Source organism: Micrasema longulum, unplaced genomic scaffold, assembly GCF_059751315.1.
Source record: "Micrasema longulum isolate JH-2025_06_02 unplaced genomic scaffold, ASM5975131v1 h1tg002636l, whole genome shotgun sequence".
Taxonomy (NCBI): domain Eukaryota; kingdom Metazoa; phylum Arthropoda; class Insecta; order Trichoptera; family Brachycentridae; genus Micrasema; species Micrasema longulum.
The window spans coordinates 118,517-145,068 of record NW_028279771.1 but is presented as its reverse complement, the minus strand read 5'-3'; the positions used below and the strand labels follow the sequence as shown (position 1 = coordinate 145,068).

General features: G+C 30.9%; 1 protein-coding gene across 1 annotated transcript; it reads right to left on the bottom strand.

Annotated features, from left to right (window-relative positions):
- Positions 1-311: 311 nt before the first annotated feature.
- LOC148271816 (uncharacterized) lies at positions 312-26,552 on the bottom strand. Its single transcript, XM_088240902.1, has 2 exons — positions 26,279-26,552; positions 312-944 (listed from the first exon to the last, which is right to left on the bottom strand). Exon 2 carries the CDS (start codon positions 932-934, stop codon positions 578-580), a length of 357 nt encoding a protein of 118 aa, XP_088097028.1. The 5' UTR covers positions 935-944; positions 26,279-26,552; the 3' UTR covers positions 312-577.

The following is a 26,552-nucleotide window of genomic DNA, read 5'->3' as shown; positions in this document are numbered from 1 at the left end:
TCATGTGCCAGCAGTTCGTACGAACTATGCCCAGAACTCTCCACTTATACGTTTTGCTCGTGAATATAATTTGAACTTTCCCCTTTTTGATTCATTTAATTGTAAAAAAATAACATTTAAAATGCATATATTTATATTTTCGACACTTGACACTTGTGCAATATTTACACACATGTCCACCCTCATTCCAATATAACACCCACTCACCCACCCTCTCACTCACTTACACTCACAAAAACACTCTAGTATGTATTGTACGTGTATTTAATGTATTTCTGTGGATATCTGTCATTGGTTTTATTCTCTGTATATTTTATTTGTTATATTTTTGTTGTATCATTCAGCAGATATTTTATCATCCACAGGGACCAACGTATAAACTGAGCTCTTTTCACAAAAAAAACGTAGAAAATTAGATAATTTACAGAATATTGTAAATTCAACAAACTTAATAGAGAGTAAAAAATAAATAAAAGTCATTGCATTAAATAATAATAAAAAATTGCTTAGTAGAAAACGGAGTTACGCCAAGGTTTTGCTGTCACACTCTGGGCTTCCTCATGTTTTGTAGTTGTTGTTATTCTCCTCCGAAAAAATCTCCATAGTCTCCATCATCCCCATCGTCGTCAAACGCTCCAAACCCGCCACCATAATCATCCTCGTCAGCTCCAGGGGGCACAAAAGCCCCGTTGAATACCCCCCCTAGCCTGTCCTGCACCCCCATCCAACTGGCTACGCCGTAGACGAGCCTCATAACGACCAGCCTAGAGAAGTTGACAGGATTCGTTTCTCGCTGTTGCAGCACTCGTAATTTTTCCATCCTTCGTTTCTCCGCCTTCGTCTTGCGGTTTTTTTTCTTCCTGGCGTCGCAGTCCATAACCAGGAGACCGACGATTAAGAAAATAATCAAAAACTTCCATCTAAGTGACGTCATCTTGATTGATCTGAAAAAGAAATTATTTTTTACAATAGCAAAAATGGCTTGTTGAATTTTTTTTATTTTTTTTATTTAATGCACAAAATACACTATTTTACATAGCCACAATTATATGTTTTTTTATGTCCCGACTTGTTAGAAAATTCCGCGTTAAGTCGGGACTCTTCGATATATAAATCAAAAATCAAAAATAGTTATTTACATATTAAAACAATATACAGGTAATCAAAAAAATATGCAAAATAATCAAAACAATATACAAAATAATAATAGAAAAATAAAATTAATAAAAATTTATAATACATGTCGAAAATGGAATCAAAAGTTATATAATAATACGTATGACAGTGATGACATACACATATACGATATACGTATATGGATAATAATGAAAACAGCAGCGATGTTATGCATTTATTCCCGAAGCAATCTCATACAGTGGTCTCTACCCCTCGATACAATCCAGTTATGGATCTTCGTCTTAAATATGGACGTTGTTTTGGAGAACTTAATATGTTCATCCAAGACGTTGAACACTCTTGGAGCTATATATGAAAAGTGTCTCCGAGCAAACATCGTACGCGTTCTCGGTATTAAGTAGTTTAGGTTACGCGAAAGCCTCGTACGGGCATTCTGTTGGGACCTCCTTCCGTAGTCGCCTGACCAGAAAACTGTCAATACATTCTTGATATAGATTTGACGAATATCAAGAACTTTTAACAATTGAAATAATGGTTCAGATGGGTAGGTCGGAGGGCACCGAAACATAACATAATTAATAATGCTTTCGCTCTTAAAGATAACGCATACAAGATATTTTTAGTCTGAGCTTATGGGGGGCCGGAAGTGATGCAGAATTTCTAACTCCGAATTAGAGATTTAAAACAATTTATTTTAGATTTAATTTTTTTTTTCATTTGTAAATCATATAACACAAAGTATTTTACAAGTATAATACGTTGAAGTTGAATTACATTCCCAGCAGTTTCAACAACTCAATTCGGGACATAAATAATATTAACATTAAAAAAATAACACATATTGAGAACAACAAAAAATCAAAGCAAGTTTAGCATCTTCATAACTAAATATAGTACAACAATATTTAACAATGTTTGAGTATGTCCAAATGCTTGCAGACTGGCTGGATTTCCTCCAGAGGGAGCTATTCATATTGAAATTTATTTCAACAGACATTTTTTAAAAGGGAATATGGACGTCTAGGCATGTACAGGGCTTATGACCAGTCATTAGCTGGTTTAAGTGGCCACTTTACACACTGTGTAACATTCACCATTCTGTCCATGTTTGAACATCCACATTTCCTCAACTCTTCCATCTGTTGACTTTTATAAAGTAAAATAGCTGAAACCTTTATCACCTTTGATAAATCTCACCCACATGATGAAGATAGAAAATGATATCACTACTTCTTTGTATACAAACCGCGCGTCCATTACATCTCTTATGCATGCGCGATTATTATTTCGACTTTGGACACTGTCCATCTTCAAGTATTTGGTGAACTTGGTTATGCCATGTTTTTATTGGTCTGCCTCGATTTCTGCATCCATCAACATTCGGACCGTGAATCTTTTTGGTTGATATTTCGCTATCCTTTCGTTCTACATGTCCTAAAACAACGCAGAACTCCTTTCTTTGACAGGTATTTCAACAGCAATCAAAAACCCTTTTAAAAACGGAATATACGGAAGTCTAGGCAGGATAACAAGTAAAATAATATGAAAAGATGGTGGAATAGATGGCTTGAAAGATCATTTTAAATTAAGACACTAATATTAACCATTCCACATGTTTAAACATACATTTTTTTCCATTTTTCTAAAAAAAAAGATTGTTTAAACGGAAAGGAGTTTGAAATTCAAACTTTCGCACTAGCTACTTAATTATTTTTTTTCTATGCACATATTTTGTTACATCATCCATGCAAATAGTAAATTTTTTATTATAAATTTTGATCGTTATTGCCAAAAATCTTAATGAATATTATATTATATGTATTTGTAATTTTAACTTTTTTAATGTTCATGCTTAGTGAATTTACAATAAAAAATAAATAAACTCACGTACCGGCCATGCCTATAAATAAAATAAAAAGCCTCTGTAGCCAGGTGGACGAAGAAAACAGTTCTGTGTGTGTAAATGAATCAGATCTTTTGACGAGTGCTTTCGACTCGATGGTAGCTCTCTGGTAGAAATCATGACTAAGGAAATCGAGTGGAGATAAGTCCGCCTCGATGTGTAGTGGTTGACGTGTTCGTTTACCATTCTTGAGATCCTGGGTTCGATTCCTCGAGGGGTAGACGTGAAATATTGATTTTTTAAGTTTTTTATTAAAAACAATATTTCATTGTTACCTGGACTAGCGCGTGACGCGCGAGACTGATCAGTGATCACCTCACCATCATGTAAAGATGATCGGACTACGTTGCGTTTGGTTTGCCAATGCAATGCCTTATGCACCACTGGGTGCGAAGGGGGGATGATGATGATAAAATGAACAAAATATTGTGACATTTTTAATAGACGTCAAGTAATTTTTTTCCGATAAGACGTTTCTAGAAAAAATAATTTTGTCGAGCCATAAAAAAATGATTAAGTAGGTGTTGTTTATTTTTAAACATGAAATAAATAAATTAGCATGCAGGTACGCGTGAAAAAATAAGTGGATACCGTTAAAAAATATAATTGGGTCACGTTTGATCAAGTTTATTATTCGAACGCTCATTCTAACCGTTTGACCAATGTCATTCGGTTATTGAAAATGTATTTAGTAATTATGTGCTTTATAATACGAGCTAGCTGCCTCGAGCCAATCTTTAGGGAAATAATTGTTTCTTTTGTTGAATTATCTAAGTTATTATTTATGTTACCAAAAACTTTAATTGTACCATTCAGTAATACGGGTCAGCGCGGTAAAAAAATAGCCGGTTAGAATTTGTTGCTAAAAAGAGGTCGTTCAGATAGCCGACTTTACCTGTACATGGGTATGTAAATACTAGAATTTAACTAAGTGAAATTAAAATTGATATTTCGTCATCATTACCCTTTGCCACACCCAGCGGTGCATAGGACACTGCATTGGCACACCAAATACAGCGTATTTCGATCATCCGTTACACGAAGGTGAGGTGATCAGTCTCCCGCTTCATGGGCCAGCATAACCACTTAAATAATATTTCATTTCGACATTTCCAGGAATCGAACCCGGGACCTCGAGAATGGTAGACGAATGCGTTAACCGCTATATAATGAGGCGGACTTATATTCAACCGGACTCTTGTGAGTACTTTTTATAAGTTATATTTTATTTTGCCTAAAATCACTCTTAAAATTATTTATTTTCCTTTAGTAGAATCAATAATAAGATATGGTATAAAGTAGTGGGGACATTCGACTAAAACTAATATTAAAATGATCCAGGGTCTACAGTATTCTATAGTTAAGCGAATTGTACCTGCAGAGATTTACGAACAAATGATCTCCTGTACAAAAAAATCAAAACTCTGCCTGTTCGAGGACTACTGTGGCTTTGCATCATTTTGGAACAATTAAATAGTAATACATTCAAGTTTCTTCACATCTAATGATGGCTTGGTAGTACCAAAAGTATGTAATAAATATGGAAATAGAACTTTCAAATATTTAGTACCTAGAATTTTTAATTTATTACCAAAAGAACTTAAATTTGACTCACATTGTAACAAGAGCAAAATAAGAGAGTGGCTACTCGATCAAGAGTTTATATATGAATAGTAGCTTAGGTGTAAATATTTTAATTTTTCACATAATTTCTTGTATTTAAAAAATAAATTTATGTATTATTATTTGTATGAACATGTTTATTCTGATCTTTCCGGCTGTTAATTTTTATCTGTTATTCATTGTTTTTATAAATGTAAATAATATTATTAAGTCAGTATAAATATAATCTTAACCAACAAGCTACAAAAAGTGGTTTGGTGGGATTTTAGTTTTAGTAAAAATATAACAAGTGGATTTTTTTTTAACTTGTAAAAATGTATAATTATGCTATTAAATAAATAAAATAAATAAAACCCGAGAACAGCCATCGAGTCGAAAATACACAGAACAAGTTACAACATAGACAGGGAACATTCTTCAGAAGGGAATTCAGATGTCTAGGCATTTTCAGGGTTTATAGTCTGTTATTGAGTGGTTTATATAGCATATTGTTAAATATTTACCATTCAGCGTGTTTCAACGTTCATTTATCATTAATATGGAAATAATATGGAATACCGATAAAAATATATGAAATTGATTTAGAATTTGTATTTTCAAAATCGATATAAATATTGCGGAGAAACGTTTTCATACATAAATATAAAAAAAAAAATTAATGAAAATACGTTGCTGGAAAAACGCTACGAGTTTAGCCTTGTGACATCAAGATTCGTGATAATGTTCTAAACAAATTTCAATGGCCAAGAACAAATAAACATGAATCTTGACGTATTAGGGGCGTGGCTAATGTTACGACCGTTTTTGCATAAGTATTTTTTATGCTACTAATAATTAGCAAAAAAAATGTTTTTACTGTCTTGTATTTATCCTTTATTACTTGAGTAATGTAAAAAAAAGTGAGATTTTTAATTATGCTTCACCAACTCAATGGAGAATGCTGAAATTTTGCGGTGCCAAGTACAATTAAAATCTGTTTTTGAAAGATTTAGAGACGGTTTTGAATTACGCTACTATTAAGGTAGGTAGATTTTTATGCATAGTTTATTTTGGGATCAATAATTAATTTTCCTTTTTTGGTGGAGATTTCCAAGTTTGCTTATATATATATTGATACACTCCCTTGGAGGTAAAGCGTAGTGAGCTTGTCTACAAATATTTGTACATACATAACCTATCGTTGAAAGTAAAAATGCTCACGAAAATTTACAATCATCAAAATACGTATTCTAAAAACATAGGTTATTTAACAGTTTCTCAATCAACTCTTTAAAAGTTTTATAACTTAATTTTTTTATTGTGATTCATTTAGTATCTCAGATTTTTGAATTGAAAATATAATTGAAATTATTAATCGCCTCTACCTGGGCGGATGAACCATGGTTCTGGGTTCAATTTCCGGCATGAAGTATTACTTTTCAAAGGCAATTATCACATAATGTTTCATGAACATTGGACTTGATTTAAAGTGTAAGATATGTTGCCAAAATGTAACATTTTTTTTGTTTTTTATTTATTTTACTTTTTGTACATAATTTAAATGTATATTTGCAGACTTATTGCCAAATGGCATTTTTTTTCAAAGAACCAATAAAATACAAGTGTTATTTTTATCTAAATGTTATTAAATATTTGTATATAACCACTTACAGACTTTTCTTTGTCTACCGGTTTCGAAATGTACCAGTCTCTTCGTCAGGACACCAATTAAATCAACACGCAAAACCCACTATACACCTTCACCATAGTTGCTGCACAAAATATTATTATATAATTTGCATGTTGGTTTAATTGGTGTTCTGACGAAGAGACGGGTACGTCTTGAAACTGGTAGACATAGAAAAATCGGTAAGTGGTTAACAACATAAGGTAAAATGTTTGGCCACAAACTTAATGATTTTAAATATTTATAATATGTTATTTACATAATTTCGTGTTGTTAACTCAAGACAAGATCTGGACTTTTTTGGCTCAAGTTCACAACTATTTATTTAAACAAGCAATTAATAAATAGTCCATATCTTGTCTTGATGTCCCCTATGTTTGTCGATGCTTCTTTTCTTTTATATTTTTTAAAACTATTATTTTATTGTTATATTAAAACCCTATAAATTGTATAAATGGACAATGTCCGTTGATAAATAAATAAATAAAGCGTTTTCTGTAGAAAATGAAATGAAATTTTATATTTATGAAAACGATATACACAAATGGAAATAATAATATTTGTTCGTACATAAATTGTCTTAGATCAATACTAGTACTCAATGAGAAAAAGGAATAAAAAAATACAAGCAAAGATTTAAATAGAGATACTGTAAAGACATCTTTGATATTGGATGGGGGGTGATTCAGACAATCAAGGTACGCTGTATGAGGTTAGCGAATACAGTGCCCCATGCACCACTTAGAGCGGATAAGGAAGTTATTATGATTTTATAAAACACGTAATATGTTTGAATTATTTCTATCACTTTCAAGCGAAATTCCTTTCCGTAAATGTGCACACTGTAAGCTGCTTTAAACAATTAAAATTTATTTCAACAGAGAGGGAAAACATTTTTGAGAAGGGAATATGGAAGTCTAGGCATTTGAGATTCATCCGGCTGAACTTTCCATCTGAACCATCCGGCTGAAGACTTCCATATTTCCTTCTCAAAAATGTTTTCCCTCTCTGTTGAAATAAATTGAAATAAAATACGGAAATCCAGCCAGTCTGCAAGCATTTGGACAAACTTAAACATTGTTGAATTACTACCTGGTAAAAGAGGAAGTATAAAAATTGGAAAATTCTTTTCAGGCGTTGCCTAGTAGGTGATTTGGTTCAGCCGGATGAATCTCACCCACGTGATAAAGGTTTCAGCTCTTTTACTTCACCAAAGCCAACAGATGGAAGAGTTGAGGAAATGTGGATGTTCAAACATGGGCAGAATGGTGAATGTTACACATTGTGTAAAGAGGCCACTTAAACCAGCCAATGACAGGTCATAAGCCCTGTAAATGCCTAGACTTCCATATTCTCTTCTCAAAAATGTTTTCCTCTCTGTTGAAATAAATTTAAATATGAATAACTCCCTGGGGAAGAAATCCAGCCAGTCCGCAAGCATTTGGACATACTCAAACATTGTTGCTTTTAACAATATTATATCCAGTTCCTCGTACAGTGTACTAATGAATTGATGATAGCTGATAGATAATGCATTCTGAGCAGCGACCTTACTCATTCTGGTGGTGACGCGAGCCGTGAGGACACGCGCCGTCAGCTATCTGACCTCCTTCCCTAAAGGACGGGTTTAGAAATTGTTAACACCATTTCTGTTTAAACTACGCGTCCAAAGGGGGTTCCTCCATTTTGAGGTCACGAATAGTCGTGGGATTATTCACTGTAATAGTTTCTTCTTATTACCAGTGAAATCAAACGTAATTCCACAAATCATCACGATCGTTGAACAACGACGCATGTGATTTTTTTCAATTTTATGAGAGCGATTAATGTTTGTTTTCATTTTATCACTTTATGTCATTTCATTTTATGTCACAATTTGATAAGTACAAAAGTATGTCATTTGATCCATCCATCATTTCCTTTCCTCACCTAATGGTGCAAAGGGCACTGCATTGGCATACCAATCGCAGCGTATCTTGATCATTTTAGTTTAAAAAAATATTTTTTTAATTTTAACCCGCTAAGCCTCTGTTTTGAGGCTTGTCAGCAGGTGGGATAGAGGATTTGGAAGGAGGTAATGAAAAATACACCACAACACCCAGATCAATTGAGAAAAAACCTTTGTTGGATTTTTTTCTCGCAGCTGTTGGGAATCGAACCCGCGACGCCAGTTTCACAGTTGGCCGTTTAACCGACTGCGCCACGGCGCCTGTCGACATGAAGGTAAGAGGATCAGTCTTACGCTTCAGGTACCAGTCCAGGGACTATGAAATATTTTCAGTGGAAAAACACATTTTTAAATAAATATTTATTTTAAATATTTTATCAACCATTTTTTTTTACGGGCAGTATTTCATAGACCTTTATTACTTTAAAAATGTAAAGAAAACGTGATATTCTCCTGTTCTCTTCCCTCTTTTCTCAATCCAATAAAGTGCATTTTATGTACTTCTGGATTACCTTCTTTCAGCACAAAGATGCTGAGGCTACCAGAGTACATAGAGTTCTTTCGGGCAGTTTTTCTTGTTCGGCTTATGTCCTCAGCTGCGGTGGGCGGCAAGCGGTGGATAATTATTGTAATCATCAAACTCAAATAGAATTAGCAATATGCGATTATGAATAAATAAATTTGATACTAAGAGAACGAACATTAAATCGCGTTATTCCAAGACTGTTCAATGATCTTCCGGAAACCATTATTCACACGGAAGATGTTTAAATGGAAAAAAAAAAACTGTCTAAATACCTAATAAGTCGCTTATAGTAAATGTATTACACACGGGGCCGTTTTAATGTTCTCCATATTTGTTGTAAATTTTTAATCCAATCTTGCGACAGTTGGCAATCGACACAGGCTACTTTTAATCCCGAAAAATACGTAATTCTACCGGGTAAATTTCATATTATTTCACGAATATCGCGTGACCGGAGCCACGGGTCAAAGCTAGTAATTTATATAGGAACTATTGATTAGCATTAAATTAGGTGGGATGGCCTACTTTTTACAAATTACTTCTTATTAACACGATGGTCTATCACCTGTCACGTTTGACACCCATGGGAGAGAATGAGGAATTCCACTGGTTTCTATTTTATATTTTTTTCTATTAGCGTACTATTTAACTAAGCAAAAATATATAGATATATTTGGTTTTTTGTGCGTTATTTACAAAGATTTGATTTCTAAAGTAACATTTATCAAATACCGCGCCAAATGACTGTAATCAGTGTGTCACTTTTTAGTAGTGACGTCATGAAACGGGTGGCGTTCTTACGTTCTTAGAGTCTATGGAATATTGCTTTGATTACTTCATTTAGTTAATCGTAATTTGCTCATTTCTATGTTATGGTTGTTTTTACGAACGTTTCGATTTAGAAAAACCTAGAAAGTTGACATAATCTCTGATTGATATGTCAAATTATACAAATTATACTCTTTTCTATGGTCAAAACGTTCCTTACAATGTGCGGGGGCTTTAAAGCGGAAACCGGAAATACTACACGTAGATATAAGGAGTGACGTCATTATTTACGATTTTAAAATGAATACTTAAAAAAAAAAAATATATTTGCGTGCGTTTTTAAAATATTTCATCCTACTCCATTTTAATTTAAAATTTTATTTTAAAAATTTAATTCCGGGTTGGGCTGGAATTCCTCATTAAGGAAGGTAGATTCATGTAAATATAAAAAAATCTATACTGTATTTTGGAAGTACTGGTGGATTTTTTAAAGCCGACGCGTTCGCAATACTTACACAAACGCATTGTGTAGTATTTGTGAATAAGCCCATGGTATGACATCGCACGGCATACGCATTATGTAAATAATATCTGTCTCTCTCGCGCTCAAACGCGCTTAAGAGCGTGACATAGACAACTATTGCTTTGTTAGTTGCTAATGATATGGTAATAAAATATACACAGGATGCTTCTGCGTTCGTCTGAATTTCACTGCGATTCTTAATAGTAAAAATATAACAATATGTACTCAATGAATATGCATTAATTCAGTGGTTTATTAATATATATTTCAATTTAATCAAATGATGTATAGGTCAATTATCTAGTGCTGGCGCTTTCGAAAAACTTACAAAAAACATTTTTATTGTACAAAATATTGATTTTAAAAATCTTGGTATTATATTCAATGTATTTAAAAATTTACTTTAGATTAGATCGAAAAAAACAATCACTTAAGATAATGTCACATATTTATTTATTTTTAAACAAGCATGTTTTTTATTTAATATCTTGTTTTCATTATAATAATAATTAATGCAGTGATGCTATTCGGTTTTAAAACAGGGCCGATTGAAATAACTTATTTTGTCGTAGTTAAATTTCCTATATTTTCACTGCCGTTAAAATTATTCAGCTAAAGCTATTGTTTTCTAGAAAAGCGGTGCCATTATTTAGCGGCCGCAATATGCCGTGATGCGGTGAGCGTAATATAGAAAAACAATATTTTAATATCGTAATACCGGTATTTCTCCACAAATGTTGTTTGAACTGGGATTTTTTGTTCTCTTACTCTTCACATCTTCTTTATATATATAATTCCTCTGTATGTGTGATGTCACTGTACTCCTCCTAAACGGCTTAACCGATTTACGTGTGGTTTTCAGAGAAATATAGATCTTTGCGCGGTGCGTATTCGTAGATTAAAATTTTCAAGAGAATCCGTAAAAAAAAAGTTAGGAGCATAAATGTTTTATTCATCGATCTACCAGGGTTGCATTCGAGGAGAACGCATTTGCGAAAAAATGGAAAGATGTTGTTTTTTTGTGTATGAAAAAGTTTGTTTTTGAATGTTTACAAACAGCGTTTGTTTTTTGTGGATCTCAATCAGATTTTTTTCTTAAATTCCTTATAATTTTTACCCATTGATTTCTTTTTATTGGATTTTTGGTAACACTAAAATAATATTAAATTCAATACATTTTTGTAAATCGTATTCCGACATAAGTACACCCCTTTGTCGGTGAGACGAGCGGAGTTCGACGTTTGCAAAAAGAATGCCATAGTTGAAAAAATATTTATTTTATGTTTTGCAATTCAACCATTAACAAGTACTTGTACTTGAAATTAATATAAACCATTTTTAGTTTTGGAATTCAATCACAAACAAGTACCTGGTACTTATTTATCAATGAAAAGTATTTTGCCAACGTTCGGGCAGGACAACGTCTAACGTCTGTCGGGTCCGCTAGTTATATTATTAAGCTTCATGGTTTTTTTTACAAAATCAACCAACATTTTGTCAATTTCACTAGTCTACATCACTTTTGCACAGTACAAATTACATTGAAAAAATATTTATTTACACTTATTGATTAACAATAAAGATAGCACATTTAGTTAAAATTTAATATAACATTTTTTTCAATCAACATCCAGTAGATTTTAAATGCGTTTGTGTGAGTTTTGCGAACGTGCCAGCTTAAGTTAACAACCAGTATGTATAATATAGGTAAATCTAAGTACTAAATAAACACAGTACCTTGTGGGTACTACACAAGTTCAGAATGCGCTTTGACCCGGCTCTCGAGCCGAGTGTAAAGGGTTCACACGAATCTGGTTTTCTGATAAAGGTATCTATATAGTCATACATTGTATGTATATATATATACATATACACGATTAAGTAGGTAATCTTTCACGCTGTACTGTACACTGTACACTCCACACGTGAATAGAAGCTGTTATAAGAATATGATACGGCCCAGTGGAAGCCTCCGTGGTGTAATGGCCAAGACATTTGACTTACGCGCGTAAGGCTCCGGGCTCGATTCCCGGTGAGCACGCAAAAAATAATGGGATTTTCTTCAAGAAATAATGTTATTGCACTAAATGCTATTGAATATTTGTATATAATCACTTGCCGACTTTTCTATGTCTACGGGTTTCGAGATGTACCCGACTCTTTGTCAGGACACTAATTAAACCAACATCATCCCATTCATAGCCTCCCATTTTTTCAACTATTTCTCGTATAACATAAATTCCATACAAATAATAAAGGGTTAAAATTTAATAACATGTAAATACAACAATGATTGAGTAAGTATGTCCAAATGCTTGCAGGCTGGTTGGATTTCCTCCCTAGGGAGTTATTCATATTTAAATTGATTTCAACAGAGATTTCCCTTCTCAAAAATGTTTTATTTATTTATTTTAAAGAAAAAAACAGTCCATAATGATGTAACAATATTTTTAAAAAATACAATTTAAAGACAGACCAGCAAAGTTTCTAAATAAAAATCATAAATATTAAATTTGTGTTACAACAAAAGGATGTGTTTATGTGTATTTGTATGAGAGTAAGTGTAGATGTGTGTTTATGTCTATTAGTGTGAGAGTAAGTGTTCAGATATGTGCATCATTAAATAGTAAGCGGGATCGTATCCCTCTCTGTTCAAAAAAAATTAAACATGTAAATATTTCACATTAGGAAAGCATAAAAAAATAATGTCCCTTGGATCAATAATCAAACAACCTTTCGATATAGTACGTTATACGATGTTCCATAGTAATGGTCAGCCTAAAGCTATTAAACGATGATAAGCTTTTATGTAGAGATCACATAAGTACAATAGTGAATAAGGCGTATAGACTTCTAGGGTTTATCTTACGAATCTCCAAGCCATTCACATCACCAGATACATTCAAACTTCTTTACTATACTTATGTGCGTAGTCAACTCGAATTCGCTTCATTAGTATGGTCTCCTCAGTATAATGTATATATTTATCTAATCGAGAACATTCAAAAGAAATTTATATCGTTTTGGTAACATCGAAAATGATTACGGCGCATCTTTGATTAATTTTAATATAGAATCACTACAAAAAAGGCGTCTTAGTTGTGATTCAATTTTTCTTTTCAAAATTCTAAATAACATGGTTGATTCGCCGTATCTTTTACAAAACATTGGTTTCCGTTGTCCTCTTCGCTATACCAGATTAAATTCCCTGTTTTATGTACCAACTTGTAGAAACAATTATACCTCGAATTTATTCATTAGACGTACCTGTAGAAATTATAATGGACTTAGTATTGATGGAGATATTTTTAACTGCACGTTGCATTTGTACAGAAATTTCTTCATGGGGTCGATTATTTGGGATAGTTGCTGAATGTGCATCTTGAGTGGTTTATGCTATGTATATGTGCCGCATGTAATGTATATGTTTGTGTATGTTTTATATGTACGTTCACGTGTGTGTGCGTGAATGGCTCGGAGTGTGCATTCGGTATTTTTATTTATTCTAATTTATTACCAACGATAACCTCCATGGAAAACGCAAATGTTAACTATTATTCTTTTCTCACTTGAATTTCTCATTTATAAAAAAAAAAAGTCATATTTAATGTTTATATCTTTTGCATAATTTATGAAAACTGAATTGGTCTTTTTATGTTAAAAAATGTTGTTCTAAATAGTTATTATGTATGACTGATTGTTTTCTGAATAAAATAAAATAAAAAATTAACTCAAGCTCCTCCTTTCACCCCCTCTCCTTTTTTTCAACTATTTCTCAAACAATATAAAATATTTTCATAATCTAATTAGTGCATGTGCTTATTAAATGGCATGTCGTGTTGGTTTTATATTTTTGTGCAACAGCTATAGTGAAAGTGTGTAGTGGGTTTTGCATGTTGGTTCAATTAGTGTCCTGACGAAGAGACGGGTAAGTCTCGAAACCGGTAGACATAGAAAAGTCGGTAAGTGGTTACATACAAATATTTAATACCATTTAGTGAAATGTTTAACCACAAAGTTAATGCTTTAAATATTAATAATGTGATTTCTTTTAAGATGTAATTATTCATCACTGTAATTGGGTTTCTTGACTTATCGTGGTGCAAAAAAAAACATTAAAATGTAATATTACATATTTTCTCAACAGAGATGAAGCTTAACAAATTACAACAGGGATGGAGAACATTTTAGAGAAGGGAATATGGAAGTCTAGTCATTTATCGGTCATTGGCTGGTTTAAGTGGCCACTTTACACAATATGTAACATTCACCATTTTACCTACGTTTGAACATCCATATTTCTTCGATTCTTCCATCTGTTGATTTTAGTGAATTTAATGAGTTGTTATTTGTTAATTTTAATGACTTCTTAGGGGTGAAATCCAGTCTTTTGTCTACAAACATTTAGCAAACTCAAAATATTGTAATAGGCGAAGCTGTTAAGAATATGAAAGTTTAGGCATTCACAGAGCTTACGATCTATCATCGGCTGGAATTAACTATCACTTTACAAACTTTGTAAAATTCACCATTCTAACTTTAAGTAGTTGGCTTCCATGTTCATGTATGGAATTCTTCATTTCTCTATATATGCTTGGTTCAAATATTTTATTCTCATGCGTTTTGGTTTACTATAGATAAAGAATGAAAGTATGGATAAAAGACAACGGTGAGAATTTTAACTCTCATTTTATGATTAACCTTATTTAAACCAGATGATTTTTACTAACAATATCCAAAATATACCCAAAGTATCTGTAGGATTAGGTTATTGAGGGTTGGAGCTCCTACCCCAGTTAGAGATTGACAGAGAAGACACGAGGTTGGTGTTTAATGCGTATTTATAACATGGCAAATAAGATACAGCATTTGGTTGTGTAGCGCAAGCGTAGCGGCGATGATGGGTTTAAGAGACTGCACTTGAACTACATGCTGGAAGTGAGAATGATTTCGCAGAATGTAATGAAATGAATTCAACAGAAAACGCTGACTTGCTTCTTGGACTCTTAATATCAGGTGAAATTATTTAGCACGTGTGTGTCATTGATCATATGTTATGAACCCCACATATCTATAAGTTTAATTCAGTTTCGTTTTATATAAAGTTGCCTTTAGATCGGATAGCAAAAGATAAGTTTACCTACCTAAAATAAAATTTATTTACTAACTAACATTACGGAGAAAATTACCGATTTTTTCACTTAGAATAAATTTCTTCATTAAAATCCGCGATCTTAGATCGTTAGACACACGTCATTGCACTAATCAATCACCCTCCACAGATTACTAATCATAAAATTACTGTTTTTCTTTTTTTCATATAAATAAAACGTTCATTGAATGAAAATTGATAAAATTGAAATGCATAGAATCTCGTTTTAAAATTGGTGTTTCTCGGGGGTCCGATTTGGGCCCTCTTTTTTTCTCATTTTCAAACATGGTGAACTTAGATCAAATAGTTGCCTTATTTTCAAATTAAAACAACAGCAAGGTGAGCTGAAGTTAATAATAAAAAGTGAGCAAAAGAAAACATTCGTAGTAATTGTTTCAGATAGTGATATGAGCCCGTATAACAATGGAAGGCTATCTATGCAGTGCCCTATGCACTATTGGGTGCGGCAAGGGAATAAAGAAGAGGAAGAAGTTTTCATTCAGATTAAAAAATGGCATTTTCTCAGGTATCAATGCAACTTATTTGATATTGAACTATTATTTGATTTAAATCGGATTACTGTAACACTTTTTATAAAGCACTGAAATAAAGCGAAAAATACGAAATTTATTTTTCCTCAACCTAATATTAAATGCTCTAATGTCATATTGATTTTCTGAAAATAAATGAGCCTATGCAATAAATTTCTTAAAAAAAAAAAAAAAAATAATGTAGGTATTTTTAACATTTGTATGTCACGTAAGTAAATATAATACAAGACTTGATTTCTCTTGTATTTTTTTAAACAACTGAGTCGTATTTTTGCCAACACGCCTACATTATATGATTATTTTCATAAATCATGAAAAATAGATTATCAAACGGTATGTACAAGTGTTGTGTGTGTTTTTACTACCTTTATTTTTGTATAACTTGACTTTTGCTTAATTTAAAAAGACGTTTTAGCACCGTTTGCAAAGGGAGTTTTTAGCAGTCTTTGAAGAGTTAATCATTTTCTGCATAGGAGTTTAACATTTGAGTCGAATTCGTGAATCTCCAAAATTTTAGAATGATTTATCTCGTGACATCGGATCAACCTGCTTACTTACATTAACCCGATTAGCATTTTGATGACTAACTATCACAAAGCCCAAGTGAAATCTATCTCTGCGTGGTTATCTAAATAAAGAATATACGCGAAATAACGGTAACGCTGCGTACAAACATATTATATCTACATTCAAATGTCCGCTTAAAACACGGACAAAATAAATTAAATATTTGAACACTATTCAATTATCACACGTAAAGGGTAAGCGGCAAAAATAGGGTCATCGACAAAAAATTAAAAAGTTTTTAAATTTTTTTTTTAAGAAATATTTGCGTTCTTATGATTTTTTTTAATTAAATTTTTTTATTAAATTGAAAACTTATACATAATATTCCCAAGGAGTTTTTGCAAAAAATGCTGAACTAGTACGAGAGTGCAAATGTTAAAAAATTACAAGAATAAAAAAAGTTTTTTTTAAATTAACAAAATATGTGTACCCAATACAGGTTTAAAAAATATCAAAAGCTTATTTAAATTACATATACATAATACAAGCTAAAAAAGTATAAAAAACCACAAAAATTATTTCAATAGTAATAAAAATTACATATACAAGCAAAAACGGTAAAATATTAAAAGTTATATGTTTAAGATGCGCATTCTTTGGATAAAATGACATTATTTATTCAAAGTACTTCTGGAAAAAATAATTCTTCAATTCGCACGTCCTGTTCCTATATTTTGAAATTGGTGCTTTAAATTTTTGTGGCAATTTTTTAAATTCCTTGAAACCTATGTATTGTAAAGATCTAGTACCAAACTTCGTAGACTTCACAGATCCAATATAAATATTATTTTTTTGATCGAGTACTGTACTGATGGATGTCTCTATTGAAAGCGGGCTTTATGTTACTGTGTATTGAGTCGAGAGTAGTATTAATGATAGTGTCAGTTATCTCGAAATAGGAAAGCATGCTAAAAGGCATGATTTTTGTTTCAAAATAAATGTCCCTTACATGAGTATCATACGGTAGGTGAAACACATTTCTGATCGCTCTATTCTGAATAACCCACACCTCTGAAATTTACCCACATATTTCATTTTTAGGGCCGTTTTCAACGAGTTGTAAATAACTCACTATTAAAAAATTGAAATAAAGTTGGAGTAGAGTGGGATTCGAACCACGGACCATTGGTCCGTGAGTCCGAGACACTAGCCACAGGACCACAACCCGATTCAAAATTAATCGAAATTAATTTTACAGGAGAACTTGCACTCGAAAATACAATTAATTATTTTAAATCCATTTTATATATGTTTATCGGTATTCGTAGTGACATTTCCCTATTGTTGTGATCATATTTAAGGTTTGATAAAAAAATACACGAAATATTTGAATTTAGAATTTAAATACGTGATTGTAAAAGCTTGTTTTTTTCCTGGCACACATATAAATAATTAATAAGTCGTTTTCGGCCATTTTGGATGCACAGTCGGTTTTCACAAATAACTATCGACGGTCTTAAAAACATGCTAAGCATTTGAGCGATTACAATGAACAATAATGAACATGCTTTAGTTATCGCAGTCATAAGTCAACGCGTGTGTAATCTCCGAGTCAACGCTCGTGTCGGTTTGTTTTTTTGTTTTCCTCGTAAATAAATACAGTTCACTCGCGAAAAATTGGCGTTTACTATAAAAAAATAATACAATATATTGCATTTGCAAAATAGTAAGGAGTATCCAATTCAAACAAGTCATTAAATAACAATTACTATGGCGACTGCTTTTATTGACATTTAGCTTGCCAACTGCCGGCTAAATGCAATAAATAGCACAAAAAAAAAGCAGTTTTCGAATATTTTCCGTATTTACAACGATGAAATTCAAATATGTGATTGCACAGCAGGATTATACATTGCTGGCGCTAGGTGCGCTTAATTTATATTTTTATTTGTATTTGGAGAAAAATACAAATGGTGGCGATTGATTTATGAGAAATAGCAATTATTTGTTTGTTTTTATGTAAATAAAGTAACCGTAAAACATTATTATGGATAGTCAAATATAATAGTATGCTGCGCATAATCGCTTCTATTCACGGTTCACTCCTGGCGTCTAGTGCATTCACATATATGAATGTGTTTATTTTTATTTGTATTTCAATTAAATTTTGGAATTTTTATGACGACACGCGGCATAATAACACAGAAAAACTCATCGTGCATCTGCATGGGTGAAAATCTAAGAAATTTAAGCGTGTCTAGTAAGATTTCAAAGGGGAAAATCTCTTTTATCTCGAGTCACATCGAAATGTCAACACGACAGCTGAAAATCGGTACCGCTAATACGCTAATATTTTTATAACCTATCTACCTACATTACGGAGGTACCTACTGTCACGGAATAGGCTGTATTTATTTACAACTTCGCTCATGCGTGATGCGTGCATCGAGGCATTTCTATGTGGTGTGCTTTATCTTTGTATGTACGTATGTAGGTAGGCACTGAGACATAACCTAGAATCTTCTTACCTAATAACCTTCGACCCAAAAATATAAATAAAAAAACCGAACATTAAGCGGGTACCTAACTTAAGGCGAAGCTAGGTACCAACTCGTTTTCTTAATAAAACACGGAGGTTCAGTGATTTTTTAATTTTTATTTTTTAATAAACCATCAAACTAAGTTATCATCTTTATATATATATAATTCCTCTGTACGTGTGATGTCACTGAACTCCTAAACGGCTGAACCAATTTACGTGCGGTTTTCAGAGAAATATAGATCTTTGCGCTGTGCGTGTTCGTAGATATTAAAATCTTCAATCTAATATGTAAAAAAGAAGTAAAAAGCATTAACGTTTTATTTGTCGATCTACCAGGGTTACATTCAAGGAGAATGCATTGACAAAAAAATGGAAAGATTTTGTTTTGAAATGTTTACAAACAGCATTTGTTTTTTGTGGATCTAAATTAGATTCTTTCCTTAAATTCCTTATAATTTCTATCCATTTATTTATTTTTACTTGATTTTTGGTAACACTAAAATAATATTAAATTCAATACATGTGCCAGCCAGGATTTGTAGACGGTACCACCTGTTTCATGTACCAACAAGTAAAACATCGTATGTTAAAAATGCTTTTTTTCGTAGGACTTTTTCAATGTACAATACAAAATTTAAAAATATAGATTATACAAACATCACTCTGTCAGATTTAAAATTGAAACTAAAAATGTATTATGTAACTTAGTAGACATTATAATAATAAATATGTACATCTCCCCTCCCCCCCCCCTCCTTATCCTATCTTCAAGCATTTTTGTCCTTATCCCGCCCAATTTACAGTAACTTAATGTTCTTAAAATTAATATTTAAAAAATCTTTGATTATTGAGTACTTGAAAATAACATTTTTATATGTATAAATTGTATGTATTTATTTGATATGTAATATATATATTCTTTACTAACTTTGTATACTATGTGGAAATCTGTTATTGGTTCTGAGTTTATACACTATATCTGTTTGTTTACTAAAAATATGTATGTAGAACTGTTGATTTCCCTAATAAAATAAAAATAAAAATAAAATAAAATAAAATACATTTTTTTTAAATCGTATTCCTACATGAGTACACTCCTTTGTTGGTGAGAAGACCGGAGTTTGACGTTTTCAAAAAGAATGCCATATTTGAAAAAATATTTATTTTATGTTTTGGAATTCAACCATAAACAAGTACCTAGGAACCTACCTACTTATTAATAAAAAGTCTTTTTCCAAGGCAAGCTAACGTTCGGGCAGGACAACGTCTGTCGAGTCAGTCAGTTAAAATATATATAATCATGTTTCGTATTATTGTCGCTTTGATTTTTTAAATTTATGTCATTTTTAAATTATAAGCTCTCGTCGGTGAGTTCTGCAGACATTTAAAAAGAGAACCCCGTACGTATAAAAACACGCAAAACATTGCTTCTCGGACACCGGAAATCTACAACAAGACATAAATTATTATTGGAATTTCTTAACAGCTGTTAACCAGAAACTATGACGTTTTAAAATAATAATTAAATAATAAAGTATTTTGGCTTAAAATTTAATTAAAATTTAATTTTATATTATTGAATTACACCTAATTTTACGAAATTGTACCACTTTCAACTGTTTTGGAAACAGAACATATTCTATTACTTAGTATATATAATAATAACCACCACAAATAAACACCGATTTTCAGTACTAAACTATAAATGAAAAAGTACTTTTAAAGTTTAAGTTTGAAGTAAAAGTTCATTTTTATCGAAAACAATTTTCATTGATTTTTCATACATTTTCGAGAAACTTCACTTTACAATTAAATGCTTTGATTTTTTCCGCGTGTAAACAATATTTTAATATTCAATTTCCCGTAGCATTAAACTTTCGTATTATTCAAAAAAATAAAAAAATAATTTTAAACATGGAACGACGAAAACAGATAGTTCCTTGTTTTTTTCTTGTGATCTCTGTTTAATTTCTTATTGTATGATTCTTTTTCCAAAATGGACTATATCCAAATTAAAACTTTTTCACTATTTTTTTTTAAGATAAAAAATTATTAGATGCGGGTACATTTAAAAACGTATGAAGAGTATTTGAGTTGATAAATATTAATCGCCGGTATGTCCCTCGATTTTCAAAAAATATTTGTTGTACAAAATATCTAGAAAAAAAAAGATCGTTTCGGTACTGCTCAAATTGAAACATTTCTTCAATATTACAATAAAACGCTGTCAAAAAACTCTTTCAATTCAGAAGCTAGTAGGTCTACATGGACACAGTGGTGGCCAGTTGTAGACATACCTGGATATTTATCCACTTAATTGTTAGTTCCAGAAAGTAATAGGTCGGTCCGCTAAATACTTGAGTTAGAAACTGGCTTAAATATATCTTCTCTTCAAGACCGTCGAAATGAATCCGACCTTCTAGTCTTATTTAAAATTCTCAACTCACTCTTTGATGCGCCTGAACTACTGAGCTCGATAAAATTAAATATCCCAACTATAAACCTCAGACAAAACTTACTCTTTCATACCTATAACCACAGAACTAACTATGGTTTTCATTCCCTTATGCCCAGAATTCTTAGGTCTGCCAACAAACATACTAGTCTTGATTTCTTTGATAACAAGTTGTCTTCTTTCAAACGATCGCTGAATCAAATTTAATTATAAATACTTCTCTCCCGCTTCCACTCCCACCAAGTCTAGTATATACCATTGAGTCTTTCAACTTTTTTTATAATAATTTTCTATGTATAAATATGTACTTGAAAATACCCATTGGGCGTATATATAAAATAAAATAAAATAATTTAAAATAAATACAAACCAAAAAATTTGTGAAAAAATACCTTTTTTTTGTTGTAGGGAATTTTTCTCAAAACTGGCTGATTCCTAGAAATGATGTTTAAGCGGTATATCGGAAATAGTTCGTTTCGAAAAATAACATATTTTTAAACTACAAAATACGTTTTTTTGGGAAAATTAAACATATCAATATGTTTTGCTTTTTTAAAATCTGCTTGCATGTATGACGCAATTTAAAACTCGATTTTTCTTATTTTGGAAATAGCTAACTTTGGAAAACATCGATCTAATACTATGTTCCGCGTATTTTAATTTTGTACAACGTTTAATCTGTTTTCTCTGTTCTTTTTTTTTATGTAATATTTTTTTGCTCTTCATTTTCAAATATTACATGTTTTATTTCTGGCCTCACAAGCCTCCGCTAAAAAACACTTTACCCACTGAAAAATTCCGTACTTAGCGAAAAATAGTTTAACGGGCAAGTAAGCGCGAAACCTGCTAATGTTTTTAGTATCATATTCTGTTGAAATGTATTATTTAATCATCATTATGGTCAAACCCTTATTCGCACTTTGGTTTTTGATAATCAATAAAAATAACATACACCTAACAGGACGTTTTTCCAATTAAATCTGCATTTACTTATTATTTTTCAAAATTAAGTAAAAATTTTACTTCTGTATTTTTTTATATCCAAAAATCTATCTTATTTTTGGTTATCATTTTTAATAGTTAAAACAATGCAATAACAATCGAACGAGATTTGTTTTACTATAGTAGTTTACCAAAATCTAAAGGTTTCTGAAAAGAGTGTAAGAGCCATTACAAAAATATTTTTATATTAATATTTTTTTAATTGTAAGAGATAGACCCTTTTTTGAAGTTTTTTGCCACACGAGCCCGGGACACATTGTAACAATATTAATTTTATGATAAGTTTTTTTACACCAGCTCACCGCTACGCGACCCTGGCTCCGCCGGTTCACCGTCCACATTTTTATTTGCTTAATGATGTGCAATATTTGCTGGTAGGTAACGCTACCAGCTATCAGCTATCTAGGTAAGCTGTAACGGGAGATCGATTTGTATTATTTTATTGCCAAAAAAAGGAAATGGGGCAAAGAAACAATCACATTAAACTTAATACATTTTCGCTTTAATAGATTTTAATTTTAATCACAATGAGTTGCAATTAGAAAAAAATATCTGTTGTTGATTTACATTTTTAAATTTAATGTTATTTGCAAACTGATGCATACAGCATGCCAATATGTCACTGGCCCTATAAATTCCAAAACTTACACAAATGTACAAATTCTCATAATTACTACCACTAATACCATTACGCAATTTCTCCGTAGGGGTAGGCAGAGAGAACGGACTGCCACACACGTCAATCCTGGCATACATTCCTAGCTTCTTCCACATTCATACATCTTGTAATACATTTTTATTTTTATTAGTATTTTATGAATTGTTTTTATTAGTTTTATATTAATAAATGTTTTTTTTTTAATAATTTAATATTGATAATTTTTATTGTTAATTTTATTTAAGCACGTATTTTATTCGTTTATTTTATTATTAATTCGTACAACTTTTGCAATTTTATTTAAATTTTTACAATAATTTAAATTCAATTTAATAATTTATTTTGCACATTTTATATAAATATGTATTTAGTTAGTGTTTACATGTAATTGATAAAAAATAAGTCATGTCTATTTTTTTGTTATTGTTTCAATATTTATGTGTATTATGTATTATTTTTTCATTGTTTGTAAACCAAATAAATAAACATGCCCATCGGTTCTGTCTGCTTTTGACATGACCCAACTTCAAATTTTGGTTTATCTGATCATGCCACGTCTTCCTTGGTGGTGCTCGTCTCACATTACCGCTCATTTTCGCCAGATATACTAGTTTTACCATTTTTTCGTCGTTCATTCGTTTTATATGACCAAACCTCATAATTAATTTTATATATCATATTAAATTAATTAATTTATATAAATTATGTAAAAAAAAAAATATGTCCGTCGTTTTAAAATGAATTTACTTATAAATGAAAGTCAGTTGAAAAGATCTTATATCAGTAAATTTATTGTTAATATAAACGAATCAAGAATCATCATTCCTAGAGCGACCTTAATTGGCTTGTTTTTGATCCGAACCTAGAAATAGTGGCTTTAACTCTGACAATTATGAAAAGTTATAAATATAAAACGAAACTGCCATTTTATTTTATTCAAAACATATTCAAAGTTTTTATATTTAAATTTTTACAATTTTTACCAATTGAGAAAAAGATATTTCTTGGATTTTTTTTCTTAAAACTGGCTGGAATCGAACCCGCGACGCCAGTTTTACAGTTGGCCGTCTAACTGATTAGTCTATTTCAATAAATTAAATTTATCAGTATGTAATACGGAAACCTCACTAGTCTATTTTTAAGTGTAATTTTGTATACGTCCAAACTACTTAAATGCATTATGTGTAGGTTTTTTTAAAAATAAATAAAGAGTGAATAGAATAATTATACAAAATTTCATAAATTTCACTCTGACAAAAACACTTCCTAAGTCTTCCCAACAAAGTAAATTAAAATATTTTTTTTGAACCCGAGTAAAAACAGCAATTTATCTATCATAATAATTAGTATTATTGTATTATTTTTTTCAGTTTTTCTATTTTTTTTGCATAATTTAAAAAAAAATCTTATTTTTGTTATAAATTATATAACTTCATATTATTAAATAAAAATATCAGCATATTACAAAAGAGATAAAGAACATTTTAGACAGTGTTATATAGAATTCTAGGCATCTACGGGGCTTATGACCTGTCATTGGTTGGTTTAAGTGGCCACTTTACACACTATGTAATATTCACCATTCTGCCCATATTTGAACATCTTTATTCCTTCAATCCTTTCATCCGTTCATGTTTGTGAAGTTAAAGAGCTGAAACCTTTATTTATGCGGGTGAGATTTGTGTAATTAAATAATTTCACCTAGATACTAGGCAACGCCTGAAAATGTAATTTTTTCAATTTCTATACTTATCAACAATATTTTGAGCTTGTTCAAATTTTTGTAGACTAAGACTAGATTCAACTCTCTGGAAAGCTGTTAATATTAACATATTACAACAGAGATAAAGAACATTTTAGAGAAGGTAGTATGGAAGTCTAGTCCATAGGTCATAAGCCCCTTAAATGTTATTCATCTCTGTTGTAATATGTTAATATAAACAGCTCCCCAGGGAGTTGAATCCAGTCCTTGTCTACAAAAATTTGGACAAACTCAAAATATTGTATTACTAATACGATTTAAATTATTACTAAACAATTCCCTATTCAATTAAACATATTTCAGGGTCTGAAATAAATATAACTTTCTAAAACTAAGGAGTCCACTCTCTTCATTAATTAATTAACTAAACACAATTTATTTAACGTGTGTTTAACATAAACCCTGGACATTAAAAAAATCTAAGTGCATGTACCCCATTAAACATTAATTAATCATAACTTTTCTTTTTTGTTTATTCGTTTGGCTATTTATATATTTGATTATAATACGATGGGCCTAATTTAAATACAGTTTTTTTAGAAAAAAACTATACTTAATTCATATAATATTTCCAGGGAGTTTTGGGAAAAAACTCATTTAGGGACCATCATATAACAACATTAATTTATAGACGTATTTACACATTAGCATTTAAAGACCACGCACAAAAACACTAAACGCGGAATAAAAACCACGATGTTATCATATTATAAATTAAGATCATAAAAAAAATACGTTTATATATAAGATATATAAACTCAAAACTAAAAAAAATATTAAAAATATCAAAAATTACAAATACAAAATAAACATTTCTATCGATTGCATTTTCATTTTCATTTTAAAATTTGTTTACAGTGAGGTAAATTTAAAAAAAAAATTAGTTTTTAATTTTTTATACTCAATACAGCATTATCTTTCTTTTACAGTATACTTTCTATCTTTATAGTTTTCTTTTCTATTTATTTGTTCTTCACAAATTACATTTGTATCGATATTCATATTTGTATTTTTAGGCTGTGCCCGTGTTAAACCATAATAATTAACAATAACAAAATATAAAGTAAATTTAAACAATTAATAATTACGTGTGTTTAATTTTAAAAAAAAATTACAATCCAAATACAATTAATAACACTAAATACTTTGAATAATATTTACATGTGATACAATATTAAAAATAAAAAGTTAAATTGAAGAAGTTAAATTAAAAACTTAAAAAACTAACAAAATATAAATGATACATATGAAGTAACAAACGTAAGCCAGTATACAAAATAATAATGTCAATAAAATTTATAGTATACAGTACAAAAGCGTAACTGTTATAATGATTTTAATATGGCATATAAAGTATAAATTAAAGTAATCAATATAGTTGCAATATTCCTAAGTACTTTTTAAATTATTTTTTTTCATAAGGTATTTTTTAAATTTTATGTTGTTTATGAACTTTTATGATTTAAATGTATGCCTTATGAGCGCGAAAATTAAAAATAAATAAAAAAATAATCATATTTTGAAAAGCCAAATACAAAATGATTTTGGAATTTACCTGCTATAAACAATTGAGTATCACGATAACAACACAATTAATAATATTTCACTTATCACTGCAGCTGTTATAATTAATTTATTCGCGGTAGGAGATTGATAGCTCCCGGTTCATTCAACGTTCCGTGTATTATCGCGTGGATATGTATTATGTTATAAACCGTCCTTGACTTTGATTGCTGCCAGTAACGGTAACTCGAGGAGTTAACAAACCTGCCTCCGGCACTATATTGTACAAACACTGTACCGCGTCGGCCGGAAGAAGAGTAATGAAT

Coding starts and splice junctions, on each gene's coding strand:
- LOC148271816 (XM_088240902.1), bottom strand. CDS start 934: ATGACGTCACTTAGATGGAAGTTTTTGATTATTTTCTTAATCGTCGGT.